The sequence below is a fragment of the Alosa sapidissima genome, chromosome 2 (genome assembly GCF_018492685.1).
Source record: "Alosa sapidissima isolate fAloSap1 chromosome 2, fAloSap1.pri, whole genome shotgun sequence".
NCBI lineage: Eukaryota > Metazoa > Chordata > Actinopteri > Clupeiformes > Clupeidae > Alosa > Alosa sapidissima.
This window is the reverse complement of record NC_055958.1, coordinates 26791453-26809873: the sequence shown is the minus strand read 5'-3', so window position 1 is coordinate 26809873 and position 18421 is coordinate 26791453. Positions and strand designations below refer to the sequence as shown.

Genomic DNA, 18421 nt, shown 5'->3' with positions numbered 1-18421 from the left:
GGACGGAAGATGATGAATAACTGAATAAAAAGGCCTAGCCTAAATTAATAAAGAGTAAGGCAAAACAAATAGCCTAGTAGCCTAATAAAACATAGGCCTACGGATTGATGCAGTAGGCTAGGCTATCTTTGCAACATTATTAAATTAATCTGTCACCATATGCCTACGTTTGCAAAGAGGAGAACATTTTAATTTGATTCACAATGAAACGTTACATTTAATTTACATGTTGACAATGAGTAGTTTTGGTTGTTGTTGGTGGCGTTATAGCATCCCTTTTATGCCTACAATGCAAAATTGTTCCCTCGCGATTGGAAGCTCCTGTTGCGCATACCCATTTCAAAACATCGCAACGTGAAATGCCACAAAAAGCTGTTTGTGAATAGGTCTTAGTGAGTTAGGAGTCCTCTCGACTTCTTTTAGGCTGTCCCAGACTTAGGTGCTACTTTTAGGTCTAAAATGCTTTGTGAATTACTTTTAGTGAAAATAATTAGGAGTCCTAAAGTTAGGAGTGACACGCCCATTATTTTTAGGAGTTGCTCCTAAATTCGCCACTTAGGAGCTACTTTTAGCCTTAAAATTCTTTGTGAATACGGCCCCTGATGATTAAGGGCTGTTAGTGGCATGCCAATATATGTTTTGGGTCATTTTGACATTGTTCAGTGCTGAACATTAATCAAGGTCAACAAAAACCTGTTAAGCAACTCAGAGTCCACATACAGTATCAGTTGCACAAGAACCCTGATTTCACCATTACGCAGACACTAAATATTCAGAGGACAGTCTGAACAGGTTGTAGTGGTTGATGGCCCAACAAGCGCCATCTACTGGCTGTACAGTAGAAAAAGTAACAGCAGATTTTGTTGGTTAGAGAGGCGAAACAGACACTCTTTCTATCTCCTCTCCTCCAGCTTAAAAAAAAGAGCTTACAAGGAGACTATGATGGTCAGTGGCCAGTAAAAAACAAATTGACGTTGACGTGCCTGAACAAACAATGGTTTTTGTTCTATCAAAATGAGACACAGAGGGAGAGAGGGAGATGGTTAGAGGCAGAGTTAGTGTGGCCAAAAGATGAAATGGATGGCACAAGCGAGCGAGACCATAATTCTTCTGCTGCCTGGCAGGCACTTATTCACTCGAACCGCTCATAGCTGTCTGTTTGCCTCACCCTGGGAGCCATATCAATCAGTAGCCTGTGGCAGAGGGAGAGAAAGAGAGGGGGGGCTTACATAACTCATCACTGTCCTTGAAAACAAATGATTCAAAACAACAGAGAATATGATTTTAACGATTTCAATGATTCACACATATTGAATACTCTTGATGTATGCACATCCACCACATGAGAGTGGAGCCAACCACTTTCATCTCCGAGTTAAGAACACATGAACATTTTTACTCTATGCTGTAATGTATAATTTATTAAAGAAATGATAGAGTATACACACCAAATCTTGCTCCCAAAAACATTAATGTCTTACTAACATGTTTTTTGGGAACAATATCTTGTGTGCAGAGACTCCTTTTTCCCAGAAATTGCTCTCAAAAACACGTTCATAAGACATAAAACGTTTTTGGGAGCAATATCTGGTGTGCTGACTCATTTTTTTAAAAGATTTTTTCCTCTGGCCAACACCCAAAGTTTACCTGTGTTGGATGTGTCTGTACTTTTGTTGATTTTTTCACTCTCATATCATGTATGATTATAACTCCCTTTCGTTTTGGTGTGCTAATCTTTGTCTGTCTTGAGTTGGGATTGACTGTGAATCTGAGTGAGACTGTGAGATTGTGGGCTGTATTTTGCACACTGGCGCATGGAGTAAAACTCGTTTTCCACCCGGCGCAAAGTTAAATTCCTTATTTTGCACATTTCATTTTTAAACAATGCGCCCAGGGGTGTGGCAATTAACAACTTAGGGAGTGGCTTAGCGCATTGTCTAAAAATCGCTATTTTACACGGTCAGAAGTCTATGGCGAGTTGTTTATACGTTATTTTAAGAGCGCATTGTCAACAGTCATATTGGCGGGTGCACCTATCATCCATGAACGCACACCGGCCACGTCCAAGCAAAACATTAGAAATTGCACGATTACAATAGGAAACATAATTAGAATAAAGATTACGAAATCCTGTACATCTCATGATGAGTAGTTATTCACCATCATTTGCAAATTGGTAATTTGAGCAATATTAGGGTAAGTGTTGCTTTTTCCAGCCTGTGTTTTCGATGGTAACCCATTGTCAGTCAATAGTGAAAGTAACTGCATATGTTAGTTAGTTAGTTTATTAGTTGTCCCCTTAGGGAAATTCTTTTTCACATTTTCCATACCGCTTTTCATCCATATAACTGTCTTGTCGTTGACACCATGGTGAAGTTAGTTTCACTTTGCCAGTGAGTTCAAATAATAGGAGTGCAAATGCGTGAAGGCTATGCTAGGTTTTAGTAAAGCCTGGTTTGGTGGAATGACTATTCCATACGGTCTCGGAAGCAGATGTCAGATGTCAGATGTCAGCAGATGACAGATGTCATTCTCATTGGTTTAAATGATGTTATACGCCCCAAACACACCCATGACTGATTAAAACACCTAGGAACACCTTGTTGCGCCATGCGCTCGACGTTTGATAACGAAAACCCTCCCAATGTGGACTGGACACATCCTACTAAATTTGAATAAGCTTTTGACGAGTGACGATGCGCTTTTGACTGTCATGATAGGGCCCTGTGACTTTGGTGGCGTTAATATTTACTTGATTCCATAGGCGAGGATGGTGAGTCCTATGAGGATTCCAATGGTGCCATCCAGGAACCAGACGCTGTCGTAGTATCGGAAGACCTCGGCACTGATTAGTATAGAGAACCCCATGATTCCCCCGACAAAGGAGTTAAATCCTGCAAGTAACATCGACAGATTTAATAAGTGTAAACATTTCTTTACTTGTAATACAGCTTTCTAAGAGCTAAGTAAATGAGAAAAAATATAGTGTACAGAACTAGAGTACAGAATTGCTTTGCATCAAGGCACTTAAGCTGGAGAAAGGAAGCAGTTAAGGTTATAGTGAATTTTCAGCAGAACATCTAGGAGTTCTCCTAACCCAAACCATAATTTCTTTAAAATAAGATTCAACTATTTGTGTACATTTAAAGTAAATAAGTACAATATATTTGATTATAAAAAAGTGTTGCCTTGAGAGAATAAAGGAGTGAATGAATGAAAGAGAGGTCCTGCATCTTTATACCATCAGTGATGAGTGCTCTGCTGGTGAGAATCTTCCCCAGTAGAAACTTCAGCACTGCCAGGATGAGACACACCACCCCACTCACAATGGACACAATAAAAAGAAAGTCATCCTACATCAGGGCAAATCAGTGAGAGAGAAGGTGTATTAAAGTTGTATACTGTTTTTATTATTGTCTATTGTTGTTTTTATAAAATTATACCTGAGAACACAAAAACAAATTACTTTCTTAGGGGTGAATCTACAAGCATCAACAAGAGTTAACAATTTACACAGGTATATGCCGTCATACATTATTTTTTCCGAGTTGGCTCTTGATACTCACCACTTCAGGCAAGACCTGAGTTACCAGGTCATGGATAGCCTTTCCCAGAATGCACAGGGAGGACAGGATGAACACAACCCCCAAGATCAAACATGCTCTACACGGTAATTAAAAATAGAAAAAAAAATAGTTGGTTTATTCATACATTGTCATACAAGTACAATTGTAGTGTTAGAGAAAGAAAGAAAGAAAGGGGTTAGAGAAAGAGAGAAAGAAAGGGGTTAGAGAGAGGAGAAAGGGAATAAATGAGAACGAGAGGGAGGCTAGAGTGAGGGCTGGGTACTTGCATGTATTCTCTGTAGGCTGAGTGCACAGCTGCTGCATTGTTATAGCGCCACAACACAATAATTGAGGACAGTACATCTAATGTAGCATCAAACTGATGAGACAAAAGACAGAGAAAAAAATTACAAACATGAAAACCCAACAAGAAAATTGCACATTTGCCTCATTCCCCATAGTGACAACTTCGAATAGCCTTCCTTTCAGTGATTCAAAGCAAGCTTAAACCAGTTTAACTACACTGATGACAGTTCTGAAAAGTATCATCTTGTGTCTTAGCTGTAATTGCAAAGCTTCAGCCCTACCTTCTCTAAAACACTGCTGTCTCCAAGAGCGGAAAGATGTAACATGACTTAATTCTGGAAGGAGTCATCCTTCTAAAATAGCTCCACATAGCTCTTTACTGTCTAATCACCAGGAATGCTATAAACTATATAAGAGATAGTTGATAAAGCTAAAGTTAAACTAAAGTATATTTGCTGTAAATGTCCATGCCATGACCTTGGCATTATCAACCAATCAAACTGATTTTTTTATCCAAGGAAACTAACACATCTGTAAACACTGCACGTCAGGTTATGGTGTGATTTATGTTTTAATCATAGGATTTACTTTTATTAAATTATTGTAAAGTGTACCATAAATGAAACCGCTCCATCTAAACAATCACTATTTCTTGTGATCAATCAATTAATAACAGTAAATGGAACTTACACCAAATCCAAAGGCTGACACACTGTTTTTCATAATAGAAACAGCTAGGGGGAAAAAAACATTAATTCATGAGAACATGAATGCATGAAACTCATAATGCATAAAAAACAGTAATACTCAGATAACTAGGAAATATTCACATATGTAATTTAGACAGGGCTAACCATCCATTGAACCTTGGCAATAACACATATCTCATACATGTCTCTCAGCTGTTCAAAGCTGCATCAGCAGGGGCGGTTCTAGGGGCGGGGCCACAGGGGCCCGGGCCCCATCTGAAATCTCATTGGCCCCTGACTGGCCCCTGTACCGTCAATCATCAATAAGTGTCAAACTTGTTGAGAACGACGTTCAGAGATGCAATTCCATTCCCAAACAACTGGTGGCAGTAATGCACCTATGAAGCCTGAAAGCTAAAGCACACAGTGAACTGTAAAGGAAAGAATACATTTGGCCAGAGAATGTCTAATAGGAAGACGGGCTCTGATTTGGCTAATGTGTCTCTGCTAATGTGAAGAAAGGATACATTTGGCTAACGGAAGTATCAGCTAACGTGAAGAACCGATACATTTGGCTAACGAAAGTATCAGCTAGAATTCTAACGTGAAGAACCGATGGCAGCGTTTCATCCTCCACAGAAGTTTCTTGGTGAGTCACAAATCTCTATGTTGGTCATCATCATTATGTGAAAGGGGCGTTTATTTGTTGCTGTCCCAATATGTTAAGTTTTTCAATTAAATTACGAAGCAGCAGCAAGCTTGCAGTGAACTGTTAACTGACTTAGTCAGTGAACTGTTAACATTAACTTAACGTTAGGTTACTTGAGTTGAGGTTTGATTGTTATTTATTGTTAGCATGCTGATAGATTTTATGTAAGGTAATGTATGAAGTGTTTGAAATGGTGTTATATGAAATGCAGAGAAATGGACATCCTGTTTGTTTGGGGTCCGAAATTAATAATATTAGATGCGCTAGTGCACCTTACCAAATGTATATAACGTTCGATTTTTTTTGCTTGAGGAAAAAGTTTGGCAGCTGCTAACATGAACATGAGAATACATGCCTAATAGCTAACGCTACGTTTTTGTAGTTAATGTGAGCTATCATTGCAAAGTTATTAACCACTATTCTGAGTTTATTTGATTCATGGGCTTCGCATGAATTCTGTCTCAAAATGTTAGGACAAGGAGAGTTTCATTGAGATAAATTGGTTAAATTGTCTACTCTATTCACTCAAGCTTTATATGATTAAAAAAAAAACAATAACTGGTTTTACAGTTGCCAGACGACATGCTGAATACAAGCATGGATTTTGTGACACGCATTTGTGTTTCACCTACAGACTGGGATGGCGCAGGAGCTGGTGACTTCAACCAAAGTCCTTGGTTCTCAACAAAAGTCCGAGATCACAACACATGATTGGCACGATGTCTTCACAACACACCATATGATTGGCTCAATGTATTCACATGTCGACGTTTTGCCGAGGAAGGGGTGGGATATGTGTAGGCTAGACAACGGCCATATTGGTGTGACAAACTAGCCCCATGCATTTCTATGGAGTATTTTTTGAGTGCTGTGTCTCCACATTAGAAAGTCTCTGCTTCAACCCACAGTCTTTAGAACCACCAGTCACCAAGCATAGCTGCTCCTAATGGTATGATGCTATTTCCTATTGCCACTACAGTGAGCATATTTTGTCATTCATTTTAGAAACGCCAGGTTGACAGTGGGTTATGAAAGTTAATAACAATTAAGTTACTCAAACTTGTTTCATTTTCTTCTCTCCAGACATTTCCCATTCTAGAGCAGATGGTTCTGTACAACCTCTCCTAAACTGGTATTCCGCAAGATGCAGCACGGAAATAGGAAGAGGCCACTCAATGACTTCTGATACAAAGACTTCAAATGGTTGGAATATTCCATCTTTAGTGTTTTGCTACCCCTTCCGTAATTTTTTCGCTTTCAAATGACCCATCGTCAGTCTTCAAATCAGAATCAGGCTTTTCTAACTGGAAGCAAGACGGTGGCTTCAAAGACTATTCCAAATCAAACCATTGTAAAAATAGTTGTTGAAAAAATTGTGTAAATATGATGTAGTTGTTGCTCATGCTATGTGTGTGTACTGTGCGTGTGTGTTTGTTTTAATGTACGCAAACTGGCAGTGAAAGTGGTTTCTCTTATCAACAAAAGGGGAAAGAGTTAAAGTAAAACTTGTTTAATTGAACGAAAAATGTGTGTATGATGATGTATGATTTCTGTTTAAAATATCAATGTATTTCCACTGAAGTGTCTATTATATTTTAGTTTTATATTGTGTTTTCAATGCACATTATAAATAAATGGGAAAATTGTTAAGAATTGTATTGGCTTTTTTGTTTTTTAGCATTTAGCATTCAAGTATTTGAACAAGGTAAGACTGGTGAAATGTATGCACCTTACTGCTGTGATGTAGGGCCCGTCCCATTTCTCCCCCCTTAAAACTTCCACTTGGTTTTGATTGCCCTCAACATTAAAGCCCCCTCGACAAGGGAAGTGGGAAGGGAAGATCTTTCTCTATGAATTGGGATACCACTATGCAAATTAGCGTAGCGAACGTGCTCACCTATGTCACGAGCAGCGCCGACGTACCGGTAGTAGGCCTAGCCTGCTACTATTTTCATTCAGGAACATGCCCGTTCCAGCGGTCATTGTTGTGTGGGCTGTGCTGGTTCATCTACGTCTGGTTAATCAACAACGTGAACGCCAGAACACACACCTTAAATATTGACAAAACTACCCAGATCAGATATATAACCTTATTTGATGGGCAGACTCTCTCAAAGCACTCAGCAGATATCATGAACATCGTCAGATAGCTTCGTGAGATATTTTCTAACATTAGTGTTCAAAACTCAACAATCCATCAGATCTGCATCAAACTAACATATTCCAACATATTTCGAAATTTTAATATGCTTATTTGCGAAAATATAGGCTATGAAAAATTTGTCCGGCTCGCTGAGCTCGCACGGTATCCTGGGTAATTTCATCTCCCACTTCGTTTTAAGCCTGCATCGGTCCTGGCTATATTTTGAGGGTTGCACGCACATTTCTGCCGAATAGGATGCCCGATGAGTGCCAAAAAAGCGTTGCAATATGGCCGTTGAGTGGAGGGACTTGCCTAAAAGGACTTTGGGTATACTGCGTATAGTCCTGCATATCACGTAGACTACGTGCCTCTGCCTTACTGAACAAGGGATTTTCTGTGTATGGATGTTGACCGGTTCTTGGCCCCTCAGTGTATGATGTGGCCCCTTTGTGGCCCCTGTCTCAGAAAAATCCTAGAACTGCCACTGTGCATCAGAGCTGACCTTGGTTAATCTCAGTTTGATGCAATACTCGGTCTCCTCTTATTGAAAAGTATTCAACATGTAATCCTGATGTCTGAACCCCAAGTCTAGTCAATACTCATGAGGTCATCACACCACCTGAACATCAACACTTTACTAGAGACTTAAATGAGCTGGAACGGTGTGGTATGGGTTAGAATGGAATGCTGTAGATGGAACACAGAGACCCCTTTAAGCAATAAGCCTCAGGAGGCCGTAGTACCAGTGGTTTTAGAACAACTAAAGCCCAATTTACACCAAAGATTCGCAACGAGGCAAAACCGTTGCAGAAAGGAGTTGCAGCGGTGTGAATTAGATGTTGCGCGTCGTTGCAAGCTCTCGCAAAGCATTCACCATGTCTAGTCGCAGTTGCAAGGTTTTAAAACGTTGCAGCAAGTTGCTGGTTTATAGAATGTTGCAGCTCATCTCGTCGCGAATCTTTGGTGTGAATTGGGCTTAAGAGCCATTGTTCCCACATCCTGTGGGAATCAACCACAATATATAAATCTACACCCCTCGAGGAGAGACCATTGTAAACCAATCGGGCTATTTTAAGCCCAGGACTGTCTACATTCCAGAGCGAAATCCATAAGAACACAGAACAAGGTGGGGTGGGGTGGGATCACAAGGAGAGGATCAGGAAACACATGGTCAACACAGCCAATGTACCAGTGTTTAGACATCCATGGCCAGTGACTACTTACTACACGGAGTATTTTCACTTAGTAAATAAGACATATCACTCAAGTCTCTACAACCAACTCCTAATTTGCTGTTTAACTAGCTACTTCGTTTGTAAAGAAAACATGCATGCACTTCCAACACCGTTCCTCAGACATACTCAACCAAGCCACAAACAACCCAGCCCATACACCCCAACAACCTCTCCCACAAGTCTGTATAAGAACAGAATGATAATATAATATATTGGCCCACAATACGATCCCATTACTGCCTTGAGGCAGCTGCTGAAGATGTTGACGAATTCCCTTTCCGTGTTAATTGCCTGCTGTTACTGTGCACCCAAATTAGGGTGAATGACTCCCAAATCACTTCCCAGAAGAGCTCGAGAAGGATAATTTGAGAAAACCACAGTAAGCTGAGCACTGACAATTGGATTGTGTATGTCAGTTACACACTAATGACTCTATACAAAACACATTTGACCAACACACATTTTCCTATGATATAGTGTATATGCTTGTGTAATTTACTGTACACAAATATACTGACCTGTACATGTAGGAGTTGTTCTCTTTACATTGTGAAATACACTCAATACATCTATTCATTTCCAAATGCATTTTGCACTGGAAATCTGGATATAACCCAGTCTTTACAACCAATGTTGCTCAAATTATTTGATACATGAATTTAGTCTTTGTTCACTCGCTACTCCATGTGTTTACTATGTGTTTTGTAAATCAATGTGTGTAGAGTTTTGCAAAAAGTGTGAAGCTGACAATTTGCTAATAGTTGTGCAAATCTGTCTTGTTTTGTTTTCATGTCAACACTTTGCTGACAGTAAGAGATGCGGAATGTTTACATTTAGTGTTATGGTGTATATAGGTGCTGTTTGTGGTTGGGGTAGGGTTGGGGTTTGAGGATTAGGGTCAGGGTTGAGTGATGAAAATGAGTAGAGTAGTCTATCATTGTAAAAGTTAGTGACAATTATATGGCTGAAGTATATAACAGTAAGGCAGATAAGCACAGTATTAAGGTTTTGCACCTACGTCATAATGTCATGTGACCGTTTGTTTAAAACTAGAGTGGTAGGCAAGAATGGTAGGCAAGGCACTGCAGAGAGTGGTAGGCAAGCCTACAACAGTCGGGTTGCATAGGCTACACATAGTTACAAATAGCTTCAAAATTGAAATTTTAATATCAAATATTGACCGGGATGCCGACCACTTGTGTAGGCCCTAACAGTTGGTTTTACAATAAGAAGCAAAAAGGCGACGAACGACCGTTTAGCCTACCTATCCTCGTGGTTGTGGAGGATGATCATTAGCAGCTGTGAAGTCTTTTATTCTCAAGATAGCTTAATGGTGTAGCCTACTGTCTACGAAGACGTAGGCTAAAATACTACTATCTACAGTCATCCAAAAATGAATTGCCAGAGATAGGCTATGAAGGGAAAAAGTGCAGCATTTTAAACATGGCAAGATTATTTTTACCGGAACAGTTTGTTCTAATTTGTCTCGTGAAATTCATGCTTGTGGACATCAATCACCTATCTTCTGTCCTTCTATTTCAAGTTATCATGAGTGTCATTTGATTATATAATCACAACAAATGCTAATAAATGAAAACAGAATAGGCTTATGTGCTATAGGCTAACGTTACAGGTCAGGCTAACTCCCGTATGTCAAAATAAACTGATTTGATCCTAATTGTTTAGCAATCACACACAACAACTTAACACAGCAACCTCAAACACCACTGTTGAACCTAGGCTACTGCTTCAGTCATGTAAGAAATAAGCAGTTTATGAATTATCTTTATTCGTTTAATCAAGTCCACATGACCAAAATAACAACATATTTAAAGGCTGAGCTAGCATAACAGCCTAATATAGGCGATGCTGCAATGGATAAATAATAAAAAGTTTCATACAATTAATGAACTTTATCACTCACATTCTGAGTTTTTCTGGGTGGTTATATATCCATGCAGATCGTCTTCGAATAAGCCATCGCTGTTATATGATATAATATGTTACAGGATTCATGACTAACGCCATTAATGTTACATGATGCTGACTGACTCTGGCTATAACAGTAGGCTACCGTTTTAACGTCTGCTGAGTCTACTGCCTACCAAGACCTGTCGCTGTTCAGTTGAAGTTAAATGATCAAATATTGTTTGATTTTGTGTCAGCTTTCAGAAGGAAGTGTTCCTTTCTGGTCAAATTTCACAGCTTCTAAGAAAGGCTATTGTCTTCGTGTAAACCGAGTTTTGAACAGAGAAAAAAAGTTAGGCTACCATTAGGCTACATGCAGGTTCTCCCATAACGTTATCGATACAGATCAATGCACCAAATCAGGGCGATTTTAGCGAAACAACGTTCCTGTGACAGGCTATCAAATATTGAACAATGGGATAACGTTTCATCATCACCTTTATTGATGCCTGAAATGTTGACATTGCTGAAATACAGAGATGTAGCCTACTGAGAGGCAGCTGCAGACAACGATGTTCAATGGGTTCAACTTGTCCCTTGCCTACCAGCTGGATGTAAACAAAGCTATAGAACCTAGAATACGTCACATGAAAAACGTTAATATTGTAACATCGGCGCACAAGACATTGCGTAGCGAACTTTCACGCAGGGCATGCTGGGATGCGGGAGCGTACATTTGATGTTTATGTCTGTATTTCTCCTTAGTTATAAGTCTAATGTTAGCCTCTTTATTGTAACTTGTTTCCCTTTTAGTTCTCCCTCGTGTGTGATCCTCCTTGTGTGGGGGGCTGCGTCCACCCCTGTATGTGTAGCGTATGTGTGTACTTGACCTGCCCCGCGTGTATTGTGTTCTGGGTCTGTGTCCCTGCCCTCGATCCTGAATAAAGCTTGCATTGAACGAAGCTCTATGTCCTGAAACCTAAAAACGTTACAATATAATAGAGATTGCATTCGTTTAAAAACCTATTTTATAACTTATTTTACAAAGGATCATGAAGTGTTATAAGAGAATTGTGAAGCGTGTTACAACACGTCCTGAAGAAATATGTTGCCCCGATGAAGATATCAGAAAGCAGATCAGTATGTTGCTCTCTCTGTCACAGAACGCCTCCATAAACCAGCTGGGGTAACAGACAGCTTCTGTGGCCCATGTCTGATGGAGAGTGGGTATGTTTAAACTGTCAAAGGCTCTGCAGAAAATAGTCGACTTTGCTCATCTAAATGCCTACTATTATTATCCTCTTGTCTACCCTCTTGTAATTAACTCTGAGTCAATGACTGCAATAACCTCTGAGTCGCTGAGGGAAAAAGGAAAATGTCAGTGTTGCTAGTTAGCACAGTAGAATGAGAAGTTGAATTATGCTTATTGATGTTTATTGACTGGTCTGGTATGATAAATGAGAAACAGGTCTCCATTACATAATTTCCCCCAGTACAACATTCTCAGATATTGCTCTAAAGCATGACTCTTCTAATTTTTCATTACACCATTTGAACAGCAGAGTGTGCTCTTGCACATCATTCTCTCATGAGGGATGAGGGAGTTACAAACAGATTTCTTCCCCTTCCTTTCTCCCTATTTCCTTCATTTTTTTATTGCACTCAAAATTCATTAATACTTTTGAATACTTTTCCTACTTCATATTCAGTTTTAGGGTAGGATACTTCCCTGAATAACTTTTCTAAATCATGATACAAGTTCAGAGTGGTTCATTACAATGTACTTCCATACATTCCATGGTCTTAGCTCACGTTATTGCTGTTTATCAAACAGATATTACATTCTTAGGAATATTGTGACAACAGTTGGAAGTCGAATCTCAGAGCTGTGAATCTTGCATTACACACACTTCTCCTCATGGGCGGATTATGAACTTTCGGGCCCCTGGGACCAGATGTATTAAGGGCCCCCCAGTAATTGTTGCATATGTGGGAGGGGGGGTTTGGGGGTCCTCCCCCAGAATTTTTTTAATTTGTTTGATGTGATTTCCTGTATTCTGGTGCATTTTGGGCCAATACTACATTCAATCAGATTCATAGCCTATCCTAATTTGTTGATATTGAGGCAATAATTCCATGCAAAAGCTTGTGCTTCAGGGCCCCCTGACCCCATGGGCCCCTGGGCCTGGGCCTGGTAGGCCCGTGCAGTAATCCATCCCTGCTTCTCCTAGTTTGGACAGATGCCAGGTTAGCAGTGAGGCAGAAAATCCCATCTCATTAGCTGTGTCACTGACTAAACTGTGTATTCTAAATTCCATGTTCTGTCTGCTCCACACATCATCCAGCAGCAGGTATTTGTGCTGTCAGATAAGGCCATAAGTAACTCTACGAGACACATTCTCATAATTATTTGGGATTTTACATGAATTGAGAATGGCGGGATTTTTTTCTTCCTTTAGCCATTCCTCGACCATAAAGAATCAATTCTTTGAGCGTAGCACCAGCCCAGATATCAGTGCATCATATGATGTGTCCTTCTGTGCGCTGCTGGCACCAAGAGGCGGAGAGTCTCTCAGGACCAGATAGAGTGGACGGAGAAAACAACAGCTTCCTGTGTTTACACTCTCCAGGACTCAGCTGAGGGACAGTCACAAGCTTAACGCAGTTGGATGACTCAGTGTTTTTTGTTTTTTTTTCGGTAGCAGACACTAGCAATCAGTATGCAATGCCTCAGTGTTCGATAAGACAATGGAATGGAAAGTGGCGAGAGGTATCTCATTACACACGTGTGTGTGTGTGTGTGTGTGTGTGTGTGTGTGTGTGTATGTGTGTGTGTGTGTGTGTGTGTGTGTGTGTGTGTGTATGTAAGGGGGGGGGGTTGATAAAATAGTGTGTATGCTGCATTTAGGAGAAGCCTCCGACTCCTGCACAGAGGATAGTTATCCCCAGAACACAAATCAGATTGCTGCTCATACCAGGCAGATTGTGCTAATTCAACAGAAAGACATCGTTGAGACTGTCTTTCGAAATGAAGACCTATTTGCTTGTTAATAAGATGATGGTCTGTCTTCAATTAACTGATCATAAAAAACATACTGGTATGCATTATCTTTCATCTTTCAAATTATAGAATAGTCATATACAACATATAAATAGGATATATTGTAGGATGTTTTGGATAATGTTTTGGATAAGTTGAATGTAAAGATTATGTAAGGAAATACAATACTCACTGAAGGCCGCAACAGCCAGGATGAGTGTAACTATGATGGAAATCCACGACACCCACAATGCTCTCTTGCGGTACCTCTGAGCTTCATAAGGTTTCAGTCTCAAGCTGCTCTCCAGTAAATCTGTGTGGAGAGGAGAGCGTTTACAGAGAGGTTTCCACATTACCGGGGGAAAGTCATGGGTTGTAGTTTAACAGCCAGCAGACAGTAAAATATAACCGCATGTGACATTTAGTCAGAAGATGGAGATATGTGTAGGGAACTTCTTTTGAGATTACACGAATCCCAATGATGTTAAGCTTTTTTTTTTTTTTTTTGATGTGTATCTCAATAAATTTCTAGATAAAGTTGCATAATTTGTGTCATATTTATACTGACTGGACATAAGGATTGCACTTCTGCTAAATGTTCCAAGAGTTAATTACATTGTACATAAAGTTATAAAATACATTTATTTCAAAGAATATTTGTTTTATATGTTGATGTAGCCACATGATAAATCTCCATATGCAAATCACGCATAGGAATAAATATAAACCCAACCAAAGGACCAAAATTCATGATACAATAGGTCCTAATTTCAGTGAGGGGTGATATCTTTCAAACTTGTGGCTGCAGTCACAACATGATTGCAAATCCAAGGCCAACAATGGTTCTATGATAGCTATGGCGACACTAAGAAATCATTCACTGTGCACTCAACCTTTGAAAAAGACCTTAAAAAAAGAATCCTCACACTGGCTGTGCTAAGTGACACCAGTAGCTCATAGAGACATGGCATGCCCTCATAGAGACGTAGCCATGCACCCATGCCCTCAATGATCCCACCATTCACAATACTATCTTACAGAACCCAAGAACACCTCAGGATATTACAACTAAAACTACCATCACTGTATAGGGGAGGGAAAACATCTGCTATAGGACTCTCTCTCTCTTTCTCTCTCTCTCTCTCTCTCTAATACAGTCTTCAGAGATTTGTGAAGACAGTCACATGATGTACACATCACGAATACATTTATTTCAAAGAATATTTGTTTTATATGTTGATGTAGCCACATGATAAATCTCCATATGCAAATCACGCATAGGAATAAATATAAACCCAACCAAAGGACCAAAATTCATGATACAATAGGTCCTAATTTCAGTGAGGGGTGATATCTTTCAAACTTGTGGCTGCAGTCACAACATGATTGCAAATCCAAGGCCAACAATGGTTCTATGATAGCTATGGCGACACTAAGAAATCATTCACTGTGCACTCAACCTTTGAAAAAGACCTTAAAAAAGAATCCTCACACTGGCTGTGCTAAGTGACACCAGTAGCTCATAGAGACATGGCATGCCCTCATAGAGACGTAGCCATGCACCCATGCCCTCAATGATCCCACCATTCACAATACTATCTTACAGAACCCAAGAACACCTCAGGATATTACAACTAAAACTACCATCACTGAATAGGGGAGGGAAAACATCTGCTATAGGACTCTCTCTTTCTTTCTCTCTCTCTTTCTCTCTCTCTAATACAGTCTTCAGAGATTTGTGAAGACAGTCACATGATGTTCCCTGCAGTAGAGCAGGAATGGGTTGAGTCAATATCAGATCAGTGTGATTATGGTGGAAGCAGCTGAGAGTGTGAGTGAATGTGGCCCCCCTCACATGATCTATACTTTCAGTTACCGCTGAGAACATGCGCTGCCACAGCACTAAACCCTTTAGTCTAAACACAGAGGAGGTCTATGTAAAGAATCAGGCACTGCACACACACACACACACACACAAACACACACACCCACACACACACACACACCTGGCCATAGTGAGCAATGCAAAGCAACACACTCATAGAGACCCACATGCATGAGCAAAATCAAACACGCACCAACTGAACACATGCCAAGATACACAAATTCACCACACTTTGAAATTCTGTCAGTTGTTGACACACAAACATACAGACAGACACATACACAAACACATACACATGCACAAACCCTGCTAAAGCAATCACAGGCACATGTAAACACATGTATAACTACAAGTGCATGCTCATGTGATGTGTGGATATTGCAAGCTGCATAAGATCACTTTGTCTCAGTAACCAAGATTTTTTCACAGAGCTATGTCCTATAGAGTCCATAATCCATACCACACACACACACACACACACACACACACACACACACAAACACACACACACACACACACACACTACTTACACGTGAAGATCTGAGATCTGAGACTATGGCTATCAGGAGAACGAATGACAAGTGGGAGAATTTTTTTTATCCCCATGTCTGTTCACTATGGCTAACATTTCTCTTTCAAGGAATTACAACTCTCATGACTCTAGAGTAATCCAGCGTGAGGATAATGGCAAGGTGAAAAACTGCAATACTTATGAATTGTAATGCCATCCTAATAAGACAGATTTTTACTCCAAAGCTGTTTTGTTCATTCCACTGAGCGAAATTATGAATGCGACTTTTCACACACACACACACACTCTACTTACACATGAAGATCTGAGACTATTGCTATCAGGAGAACAAATGACAAGTACAGGTTACTTACTCAAACTGTGTGAGAACAATTTGTGTATCTCCATGTCTGTTCACTATGGCTAATATTTTTCTTTCATGGAATTACACCTCATGACTCTACAGTAATCCAGCTTCCAACTTGAGGATAATGGCAAGGTGAAAAACTACAATATTTATGAATTGTAATGCCATCCTAATAAAATAGATTTGTACTCCAAAGCTGTTTTCATTCCACTGATCAAAATTATGATTGCGAATTTTCTAAAAAAAAAAAAATTTAAAAAAAAGAACAAGAGGGTGGTTTGTAGTGGTGGTTCAGGACTTCATTAAGGGTGTTGTGGGGGCAAATGTAACCTTAACCCTTTTGGAAAAAATATATCTGGCCCCATGTCATTTTCCAATCCATCATCAGTACATTGCACTGCTCTCTATGGCTGGGGCATATATAGTATTTGTGACACAGATGTTGATTACTTGGCATGCACATTGGTACTATTTTATGGAACAATTGTGGTATCAGAACTGATAAATGTGGCTACACATAACCTGTAGAGTAAAGATCAAAGCCTGTCACGTAGGCCACAGATGATTTACAACAACTTCCAAACTCGGATGCATAAAGAGAAATGGGCCTGAACACAATTCTAAATAATCCAAATGATTCATGTTGATGTGATGTAATGACTGAGAACATAAAGTTGTGCCTTCCACTACACATATGCGCACCAAAACCTTGGATTTGAATACGTTAATTTGCTTTGCGTCCGTTGTTCCGTTCGAACATTATCTAGTTATTGCCAGAAATCATGTCATATCACATCAGAAATTCATGTCATTAGACATAGCCTATACAATAATCGTGGCTGTGCGAAAAAGTCCAGTCAGCCTGTTGTTTACGTGTTAATGTCTTCAAAATATTTTTTTGTGAGCATCTCATCTCATTCATGCAACTTGCTTCTTATTATTTTTGCCAATAAGTTTGTCCCTATAAGTTTTGGACTTATGTGTCCACTTTTGGCTGTATTACTACAGCAGTATCCAATTTGGATCTTCAAAACTCAGCTTTGAGAAAACGATAGAATCAAAATATTTGAATCATTAAACTCCAGTAAGTATATATTTGGCAGCTTTAGATACGACTAAAACAAGTTGCCTTGATTAGTAAGGAATACAGATCGCCTACCTTGACCCTCTGCGCCCTCTCTAACTTTCATCTCGTGGTCTCCATCCATATCAGCCGAAGTCGACCGGGGCAGGTTGCGACTCTGAGGAGAAGTCCGTCCGTTCATCACTGTTGTGGAACCCATCGTAGAATCTGGGTTAGTGTAGGATTCTGAAGCAACAGAGTCCGTCATCTTTCAACACTAAATTTGTTTTACGTAGCCTACACATGAGAGTAACAGAGACGAAAACAATTTGAAGTTGAAATGCTCATTGAATCAGCGAACGACCGACCCTTCCCCTCTCACGAGCTCGCAAACAAGACCCATTAACTGCAGCAATCGGATTAGTTCGCCTATACAAACCATTAACGCAACGCGGTTACCAACTGGGATGGGCTGAGCTGAGTCCACATGTGTGTATGCTAATATGTTTGGTCAGTAAAGAGTAAAGTAAAGAACGCCTCTCCCATTCAATAGATTTTTGTGCATTCTCCATAGTAAATCTTATCATAGGCCTTTTTATGCTGTAACAGTCAGTGAAACTGATTTCCATCCACATTACTTACTGCGTCCACAAGATGGCATAGCCTGCACACTGGAAATGTCTTGGTCAACTCATAATTTCATGTAGGAGCATGGCATTTCATACCAACGTAAAGTTCAGCCTATCATAAATTCAGTGATGAATGAAGTAGGCTACTGCAATAGGCAATATTATAAAGGATTTGTATTTTTAAGACCAATATCTTTAGCCATGATCTTTTTTCAATCAGTTTTTGGAGAGGACTTTTTGAGCACTCGTAGGCCTAAGACAAACATAGGCCAACCAGTACCCTGAACTTATTTAGGTACCTAGGCCTACTATATTGATTTTACAGGTAGGCCTAGGTAGGTTCAAAGTCTAGCTTGTTTCCCGCCCTCCT

At 39.8% G+C, this 18421-nt stretch overlaps 1 protein-coding gene across 1 annotated transcript; it reads right to left on the bottom strand.

The window, feature by feature from the left end:
- Positions 1-528: 528 nt before the first annotated feature.
- Positions 529-17797, bottom strand: LOC121698561 (transmembrane protein 163-like). Its single transcript, XM_042080761.1, has 8 exons — positions 17519-17797; positions 13790-13909; positions 4563-4606; positions 3854-3945; positions 3567-3663; positions 3242-3353; positions 2753-2894; positions 529-1193 (listed from the first exon to the last, which is right to left on the bottom strand). The coding sequence occupies exons 1-8, from the start codon at positions 17688-17690 to the stop codon at positions 1133-1135; spliced, it is 840 nt and encodes a 279-aa protein (XP_041936695.1). The 5' UTR covers positions 17691-17797; the 3' UTR covers positions 529-1132.
- Between the last annotated feature and the right edge of the window lie 624 nt (positions 17798-18421).

Bases quoted from the DNA above. Each gene is read 5' to 3' on its own strand.
- LOC121698561 (XM_042080761.1), bottom strand. From the start codon at position 17,690: ATGACGGACTCTGTTGCTTCAGAATCCTACACTAACCCAGATTCTACG. The intron at 3,946-4,562 runs GTAAGTTCCATT...TTGTCTCATCAG, and splicing joins TGTCAGCCTTTGGATTTGGT to TTTGATGCTACATTAGATGT. The intron at 3,354-3,566 runs GTGAGTATCAAG...GCCCTGATGTAG, and splicing joins CTCAGGTCTTGCCTGAAGTG to GATGACTTTCTTTTTATTGT.